Source organism: Solea senegalensis, linkage group LG1 (genome assembly GCF_019176455.1).
Source record: "Solea senegalensis isolate Sse05_10M linkage group LG1, IFAPA_SoseM_1, whole genome shotgun sequence".
Lineage (NCBI taxonomy): Eukaryota > Metazoa > Chordata > Actinopteri > Pleuronectiformes > Soleidae > Solea > Solea senegalensis.
This window is the reverse complement of record NC_058021.1, coordinates 2,272,356-2,282,066: the sequence shown is the minus strand read 5'-3', so window position 1 is coordinate 2,282,066 and position 9,711 is coordinate 2,272,356. Positions and strand designations below refer to the sequence as shown.

General features: G+C 39.9%; 1 protein-coding gene across 2 annotated transcripts; it reads right to left on the bottom strand.

Moving 5' to 3' along the window:
• Positions 1-1,267: 1,267 nt before the first annotated feature.
• Positions 1,268-7,454, bottom strand: c1ql3a (complement component 1, q subcomponent-like 3a). Of its 2 annotated transcripts, none has more exons than XM_044027149.1 (3): positions 7,394-7,454; positions 6,556-7,231; positions 1,268-2,649 (listed from the first exon to the last, which is right to left on the bottom strand). In XM_044027149.1, exons 2-3 carry the CDS (start codon positions 7,144-7,146, stop codon positions 2,470-2,472), a joined length of 771 nt encoding a protein of 256 aa, XP_043883084.1. In that variant the 5' UTR covers positions 7,147-7,231; positions 7,394-7,454; the 3' UTR covers positions 1,268-2,469. The 2 variants fall into 2 exon arrangements, with proteins under 2 accessions (XP_043883084.1, XP_043883092.1); XM_044027157.1 differs by having other exon boundaries at positions 6,556-7,228.
• Between the last annotated feature and the right edge of the window lie 2,257 nt (positions 7,455-9,711).

The window sequence follows — 9,711 nt, the reverse complement described above, 5'->3', positions numbered from 1 at the left end:
TTTAATAAAATCAGATAAGACTATTTTCTTGTTTTTGGAAGATTTTCATTGTAATGTAGTTTCACACTGTTTTAAATGTTTAATGCACTGATATTGACAGTCCACCAGTGTCACCTGTATGACACTATTATATTATTATTATTATTATTATTATTATTATTATTATTATTATGTTTAATGCACTGATATTGACAGTCCACCAGTGTCACCTGTATGACACTATTATATTATTATTATTATTATTATTATCATCATCATCATCATCATTATTATTATTATGATCATTGTTATTATTATTATTATTATTATAATAGTTTCACACTGTTTTAAATGTTTAATGCACTGATATTGACAGTCCACCAGTGTCACCTGTATGACACTATTATATTATTATTATTATTATTATTATCATCATCATCATCATCATTATTATTATTATGATCATTGTTATTATTATTATTATTATTATAATAGTTTCACACTGTTTTAAATGTTTAATGCACTGATATTGACAGTCCACCAGTGTCACCAGTATGACACTCCCATGGCCCAAGCATGACCTGATCTTCAATCATCACTGATCCATTGTGCATTTTGGTACAAAAGTCCAAACGTGTCTCCAGGTGTTTTCTTTCTGACCAGTGAATGCAACATTTAAACAGTTCCCTGAAGCTTTCGATTCAATTACCCTGAAAAGGTGGACTTTGCTTTTTGTATTATGTCATAGACATGGCAGTAATATATCTTCAAAATAAGATGTGATGACATTTTATTGGCACCCAGTTATTTCCTCAGAGATCCAAACACTCAGTCAGTCACAGGCTTTATCTCTCCTTACGTATCTGAGTCCCAGTATTTGTCGTTCTCTAGCAATGTTGCCTGCACCTGTGTTAAAGTAGTTTTAGTAGTTTTAGTTTTAGGTCTCTGTCCTTCTGATGCATGTGGAGATGTCTACACACGCATAGCATAGCTTACACGCCATGGTTTTATTGTCGACCATGTGAATGTTGTTAAAAAACAGGTGATCATTACTTTTTAAAGCTATTCCATCAAGCTGATCATCTAAAAAGATCTAGGTTTCGTGACCGGTCGGAACCTGGACTTTCTGCTTTCATGTTTAAGAAGTTGGCCCTGCAATGGATGGACAGTACAGTTATACGTGGAGCTGGAGTAAGTAAACATAGGGCTTTCCTTCTAAGTAAGAGTAAGTCGTCAAGTGCCTACATGTGTTGTGTATTCCAATAAAAGACACAGCCACAAGTAGCCATTAAGATCTTTATCAGAGGGAAAAAATCATCCTTCCACTGAATAAATACAAATACTGTATATTGCACAGCTAAGTTGAGATGTTCTGTCAGAACAGGCATACAGCACAGTATCACAATCAGACATTAATATTTAGATAACACAGAGTGACATGATTTGTGTATACAGCATATATCTCTCTCAGAGTCTGTAATAATAAGCATGACAGTTAACATTTGTTTTGACAGTGTTGTGATATTTTGGCATGGGACACTAACTTACTACAGGCAACAAGGTTTTCAGGTCTTTGTTTTAACAAAAATGTGGCAATGTAAAGATTTGGGAAAGTATTTGTGCGTGAAATTCATATTTGGTAAATTGGGCTAAAAGAATGTGTGTAAAAATATGGCTAAAACCCTTAAATCTGCACAAACATACAGTTTATGAGAGCATTAGGATATCAGAAAAACTGATATTAATCATCATTAATATCAAACAGCATATTAGTATTAAAATCAGAGGATGGGTAAATTGGACATTATGTAAAGTGTGTACACGCTTCAAACAGTAATTTAATAGCTGTTTGATTAAATATGACATTAATTTATTATTCTATATAAGAGGTAATGATGTTTATAATAGAAATATAATCTGCTACAAGTGTACCATAATGTACTTCAAGTGTTACCAGCTTTCCCATGCTATCTTTACAGCATGATATAAAAAAGAAAAACACTCCTATAGAAGGCTTTCTCATTATCTCCATGATTCTAAGTTATTATAGGTATTGCACTAAATCATCCTGCAGTCATTTCCCCTGTTTGACGTCAGTATTGTTTGTTCTGTAACAGCTTGATTTCATTTATTGACATGCACCTTATTGCCTACTCACATATTAAACGTGAAGGATCCATCTTCCTTTCTTACACTGCCTACATTTCCTGTAGAACAAATACGTCAGCTTTAAGATCAGCTGTGCTGGAGTGATACGAGGAGACATATACTGTAGTTCAATCCAACACTGACACTTTAGCCTTTTCACTAAAGTCATATTCAGCAAAGACAGTGAAGATGGCAGGATAAACAAAGTGAAATAATAAGCAACTTAGGAGCTTTGATTTATACTGGTTTCTCCACACACAATTGAACGTATGTCTGATCATCTTATTTGCAGGGGACAGTCTTTTGGGATAGTGGTCCACAAGGCCTAAACTAACTGAAGTTCTAGTCAGCGTATATGATGAATCCAGAGAAGGTGCTGTACTTGTTGTTGTTGCCGCCGTGGGCTTTGCCTCCATCAAGTTTAATGTAGATCTCGTCTCCTGGCTCCAGGTGCAGCACAGCACTGTTACTGGCATAGTCATAGTTCTGGTCCGCATCCTGGGCAATGGCACTGGCCCGCACCTGCAGGAGTCAAAGCAAATGTGTCAAAAAATGTCGAAAAGAGGACTTAATACTGAGAAGCCATGTGAGCGGATGATCTGGCCCAGCGAGGTGGCGTACATGGCAAAGAGGAGCGGCCCCAGCACAGAGCCTTGGGGCACCCCTGTGGCAAGGCTGTGGGGTACAGATGTGTGATCTAACCAGGACACATTGAACGATGGCCCAGTGAGATGAGATTTGAAGCAGGATTGTGCTTATTCTCAGGCTTCTGTCACACTTTTGGATTGGTTAGGGTCAAGGAGGTCATTTGGGGAGAGGAATTCATTCATTCATTGACCTACTTGAAGTAATCTAATGTTAAAATAGCTGTTGTAGCTAGGACAGATATTACCAAGTGTTACAGGGCTGAAACAATTACTCCATTACTGAATTAATCATCAACTATTTCGAGTGTTTTTAAGGAATTAAAACAAGTTTACTAACAGCCCCTGTAAAGTGATATAAAATATCTCCTCTGACTTCTAAGGTGTGGAGGGGGATGAGGACCATCACACAGGACAGAGAAGCAGTCACAGTGAGAGGCTCATCTTACGGAACTGTAGGACTCAAAGGTTCAGGTAATCCTTTGTCTCCACAGCCATCAGGCTTTTTAACTGACTGTTGTATGTATCTATCTATCTATCTATGTATCTATCTATCTATCTATCTATCTATGTATCTATCTATCTATCTATGTATCAATCTATCTATCTATCTATCTATGTATCAATCTATCTAGCTATGTATCAATCTATCTATCTATGTATCTATCTGTCTCTCTATCTGTCTCTCTCTACCTGTCTCTCCCTCTCTCTCTATCTGTCTCTCTGTCTCTGTGTCTCTCGTTAGTACAGACAACCCTCGTATGGAGAATGCAAATGAGGAGCTTGAGCCTCTGATCTCCTTTAGCTCTACTGCTTGGAAACACTGTGGTTTCCCAGTGAACTCCAGTCGCAGCAAGTGAACAGGACGAAGGCAACGTAATATGTCAAACATGATAACTCTTTGTAAATGTGGATCCCTGGCGTTTAAGCAGTATTTATTAACAATTAATCCTGCATTAATTAATATATATATACACATCTATCAATATATATATATAGATGTATATATATATATATATATATATATATATATATATATATATATATATATATATGTATATATATATATATATATAGATATATATATATATATATGGATAGATGTGTATAAATAGTGATCATTATTTCAGCCTCCATCAGGATAGATGTGTATAAATAGTGATCATTATTTCAGCCTCCTCAGATTCAAACTTCCTCCTCATTGTGTCCAGTAGGGCTGCAGCGAACAATTATTTTGGTAGTCGACTAATTACTTATAATTAACTAATTATTTTGTATGATCACAATTCATTCATAAATGCTCGTAATGTTACAATATACAATACTTCCTTTAGACTGAGATGTCCGTTGATTTGAAGCTTGTTTAAAAATACAAAACAAATCTTAAGCAACGATGTGAAAATAAGAACAGCACGTAAAACAATAAATGTTTCAGCAAGTTTGTCCTCATTTTTGAAAATAAAAAAGTAAAAATCAACATTGTTTGTTGCTTCGTTTTTTTCACTTTCCACTGGCGGAATTGAAAAGGTTGACATTTATTTGGGTGTTTTCCATGAATGAATGAAGTCATAGTCACTTGTGCGCTGACAGAACTTAATCAACAGAGCTTGGACCTAATTCCTCCAACAAGCTGTGAATCCAGAAATCGGACTAACGCAATTATTTGCAATTGTGGGTGGATGGACTGAAAACAGAGTATTATGGGGGAGATTTTTGAACAACAACAGTGCACTATGGAAGGAACAGGGAGAACACTGAGAAAGTCACTAACCCATTTGGAAGAAGCAGCAGCTCGTCAGTGGAAACATTCTCTGATGACCCATCGCCGCTCTATGTAATGAGCAGCATATTCATTCATCTCAGCCTATTAGTGAAAGTAAGTGATGGAAATCTTGCGTCACATAAACGCTGCTTTGAGACGAGAGTAGAAGTGAATCCTCAGAAACCCGCAGGTCATTCAGTTTGCAAGACAGAGTGACAAAATGAAGTCTTTTAACTTGAAGGTTGTGGGTTTGATTCCCGGCTTGGGCAAGACACTAACGCCATGCTGTGCAGCTCTGAGTGGTTATCAAGACTAGAAAAGAGACAAAAGAACACCCACAAATCTGATGGACCCAGTTGCCAATGCCTAATATATTTGTTCTTTCTTTTTTGGAATTCAGTTGCGGTTCAGATTGATAGATTTCGGGGCCCGCGGGCCACCAGTTGATGAGCCATGCTATGCTGCATTAAGGACAATAGATTCTTCTTCTTCTTTCAGTTACTCCCCTTTAGGAGTTTTCTGTTGACCGTCCTCATGTTTTCCTTCACAACATCCATGAATTTCGTCTTTTCTTCTGCTTGGCTGCACGGCTTTATTGATAGAGGTCTCAAATTAACTGCAGATGATGATGATGTACAGTACAAGAACGTTGTTCTATTACATGGAATCAGGCTGAAAATAATTCCATAACATAATGAAAACATGATGAGTTGTTTTTGATTGTGATCATTTCACTTCTTTAGTTGGAGCCACTTTGTATGAAATCAAGAGATACATACAGTATATATTATAATCTACAGTTGTTCAGAAGCACTTGTTTTAACAGAATCTGTGAAGCTCTGCTACTTTAATCCCTAAAATGTTTGCAGTGACATGACATCAGCGACAGCACCACCACCACCACCACCACCACCACCTCCTCCCCTTCAGCAACAGCAGGCTGACAAGCAGGAGGGACGTGGTTGGTGGAGCGATACTGCAACCCTGGTTTGCCCCATGGATTAGATCTGCTGCTGCTACTGTTGCTGCTGCTGCTGCTGACAGTCTGATCACCACTGAGATGCTCAGAGTCAAAGCACCGCAGACACCAGGCTGGGACAAAGTCAGCCAAGACGACAGGAGTAAGGCTGCACGACTAATCAAACTATTTTAAAAATCTATTATTCAGTTTGAGGTTGTTTTTTTTTTTAGTTCTTCTTGAATGTGAATATTAAGTGGTTTCTTTGCAGGACAAGACATTTGAGAAAATTATTATTTCAAGGTTTGAAAAACACTGATCAACATGTTTCAACATATTATGGACCAAACAACAAATCTATTCATTCAAATAATAATCGACAGATTAATATAAAAATAATTATTAGCTGCAGCCTTAACAGGAGGCGCCCTCTGACTTTATCACAATTATGTCATATATTGTTGTAATAACAATAATAATAATAACAATAAAAATAGTAATAATAATAATATTAATATCAATAAAGTGTGTTTTGAATCAGATGAATTTGGAAACTGTGTAGATTCATTTCAAAAGCTTTTGTCTTACAGCGAACCGTCACTTACTACAGTATGTACTGTATATAGTAGTATAGTTGTATATATTTACATTGTTCCTATCAAATAAACTACATGAGTCAATAATAATTCATAAATCATATGTGAGCATGACAGAAGGTTTTCTTTGTGATGGATTCAATGAAACTGAGTTGGAACACACTTTAGTAACTCGCTGCGTTTATGTGAAGAAAATGTATAAATGTTAGAAAATATAATAATATTAATTATTGACATAGTGTATTTGTCATGTACGTTTATTTAATGCAATTTAAAACGGAGTTACTGCCCACTACAGTGAATAGTTGTAATAAGTTATGACTTATTTACATTTAAAGTGAAATTGTAGATGTTTTTTTAAAGTATAATATAATTATATCTTTTAATAATTAGGTGAAATAAAAAAAAAAATGTGATTTTGGTGATGTTTTTTCACAAACTGTGAAACTCATGAAGTTTGTGCTTCACCTGGTTGTTTTTGCAGAGATCAGCCCACATGCTGGTTCCGTCTCCTCCGCGCATCAGGACGTGGTAAGTGAAGAAATAAATCCCGGGGATGGAGCAGGTGAACTTCCCAGTACTCGGGTTGTAGTGGTTCCCCAGGTTCGTCACCACGTCGTCAAACTTCAGCACCTCGTATCCTTCGTGTTGCTTCTTCAGTCCGGCATAGAAGGCGATCTTGGGCACGGTGGTGTACGTGGCTGCGCTGATGGCACCGGCAGCTGCGCTCGATCCAGGAGAACCTGGTAAACCGGGTCTGCCTGGTTCACCTTTGTTCCCAGGTGGTCCGGGTGGACCCGGTGGTCCCGGCTCACCAGAAGCCCCCCTAGGACCTATCTTACCAGGCCGACCTGGTTCTCCTTTCGGACCTTGAATAAAAGTGGGTAAAGACTGAACCAAGCTGTTGTCTTGGACTGTGTCCGCCGTGGCTGTGCTGGACGGCGACTTGGTGCCGTATGGATCGCAGACCATCCTGCAGGTACCGAGCATTTCGTAGTGTGCCGCCGACCCCGCCGAGTTGACCAGAACCGGAATAAGGACAACCAGAACCAGAACCATGATGACCCCCAGGATCCCCGCTGCCACCAGCCGCTTCCTGCTGACCAGCCGCGTCAGAGCAGGCTGGTCCTGAATGTGGTTTCTGCTTTTGGGTGAAATCTTGCTGGATGACTGAAAACCACTTAAAGACAAAAACCGCACCAAAGCTGCACTTTGTTGCTAAAGCTAATGACCTTTTCTTTTCTTTTCCTTTTTTTTTTTTTTAATTATCTCATCACTTTCTACTGATGCTGAAACTTTCACTCACTGTGGATTCAGCAGCTGAGACGCACTCACATCCAGACCCTCTGTGATCCTCTGCTGCTGGACTCTTCAGGTGGATCAGTCTGTGTGATGCAGAGCAGAGAGAGAGGGAGAGAGAGAGGGGAGAGAGGGGGGGAGACATGGGGGTCCCCTGATGGTCTGCCCTCCAATAGAAACAGGAAAAAAAAGAGAGCAGCTTATCCAGATGGGTTCTATATTATAACAACTATTGAAAACACTGTAGTGTGGACACTTCAGATGTGGATGTGTTGACATTCTTTTACCATCTGAACAGTGTGTGTATCTCATACTCACTAAAACAACTGCAAGTAACTTTTTAAATTAAGATGAAATAGAACAAATGTCAATTGTAATAAATGGATATTGATATCGGTCCAATATCAGACAAAAAAAACTATGCGTGTTGGATACACGTAGATCACATGATCACAACAACAGTGTGTGTGTGTGTGTGTGCTACTGCTAGTTCAGAGGTTAAACATGTTTCTTTAACCTCTGAACTCAGAGGCTACGAAGCGGCGAGCGCGAGCTAGCCGTTAGCACCACGCTAGCTCATCATGAGGCGAGCTGCTAAAACAACATTATTTCATAAACCAGCGCCACCTGTCGACTTTCAACAGCCTCCGTTTGTTAATTACAGCACAAAAACCAGCCACGCCAAGAGCTTTGTGTGTTTTAAATGTGTCGTGAAGCTCCACACACGGAGCTAAGTATGTCTGCGGGGCCGGTCCTCGGGCTCCGGGTTTACCTGAGTCACTCACCCTGTGCGTGTTGGGCTAATCCAAAATAGTGAAAACAAGGGGGGTGTTCTCTGAAGACACGCTGTTACCTGTGAAACACCCCCATTAGCACTTGGTACTTTCCTCCAGATGAAATGAACCATAGACTGTATAAAATGAACATGGCAAAAAATCCAATATTCTTATGTTGAAGTTTAAAACTGATGTAACTATTGGTTAATAATAATAAATGGGTCAGTTTGTCTCATACTAGTGTTCTCTGTTAATATCACTTGATCAAGCCTATTCTAACATTCCACACTACAAAATAAGTCATTAAAGTATGTATGATACGTGCTGATATCATATGGGATCGATATCGGTATCGGCCAATACTCAAGGCTGCAATATCGGTATCGTATCGGAAGTGAAAAAGTTGTATTGGGACGTCCCTACTTCTCATAGTAACTTGAAGAGTTAGTTCAGCCTGTTTGATATTTCTCTAAGTCATGAATAATCAGTGATTATAGAAACAGGAAAAAAAAGAGCAGCTTATCCAAATGCGTTCTATATGATTATAAAACAAAATCGGATTCTTCGTCCAAGTCTACAAATCACATGTTTCATGTTTAGAAAGGGAAACCTGTCCTTTTTTTAAAAAATTTCCAGCAGAAAATCTAAAGCAAGAAGAAAATGTAATCACTGCTATATGACATCCATCCAAGTAATAACATCATCCATCCATCTTCAACTGCTTATTCCTCCACATGAGGGTCACGAATGCAGTGCTGGTGGCAATCCCAGCTGACATCGGGCAAAAGCCAGAGTACACCAGGGTACAGCAGGGTACACCAGGCTACACCAGGGTACACCAGGGTACAGCAGGGTACACCGGGGCACACCAGGGTACAGCAGGGTACACCAGGGTACACCAGGGTACAGCAGGGTACAGCAGGGCACACCAGGGTACAGCAGGGTACACCAAGGTACACCAGGGTACAGCAGCACCAGGGCAACCAGGGCACACCAGGGTACAGCAGGGTACACCAGGGCACACCAGGGTACAGCAGGGTACACCAGGGTACACCAGGGTACACACAGGGCACAGCAGGGGTACACAGGGTACAGCAGGGCACACCCAGGGTAGCAGCAGGGCACACAGCAGGGCACACACCAGGATACAGCAGGGTACACCAGGGGTACAGCAGGGTACAGCAGGGCACACCAGGGTACAGCAGGGTACAGCAGGGTACATCAGGGCACACCAGGGGTACACCACAGCAGGGTACACCAGGGTACAGCAGGGTACACCAGGGTACAGCAGGGTGCAGCAGGGTACACCAGGGTACAGCAGGGTACAGCAGGGCAGGTCACCAGTCCATCACAGAGACAAACAACCATCCACTCTCACACTCACTCCATTAAAAGCTTAATTTCTTATAGATAAACAAACGTATTGTTTGCTCTCTGGTGGCTATTCACTTTATTCTTACTTCCTGGTTGACTTCAAAGAGAAAAGAGGATGACCCGGTCCATTTTTTATATACAGCGTTTGTTAATGACACATTGTCAGCACAGACTG

Coding starts and splice junctions, on each gene's coding strand:
- c1ql3a (XM_044027149.1), bottom strand. CDS start 7,146: ATGGTTCTGGTTCTGGTTGTCCTTATTCCGGTTCTGGTCAACTCGGCG. Junction 2,650..6,555: donor ATCTCTGCAAAAACAACCAG/GTGAAGCACAAA, acceptor TGACTCCTGCAG/GTGCGGGCCAGTGCCATTGC.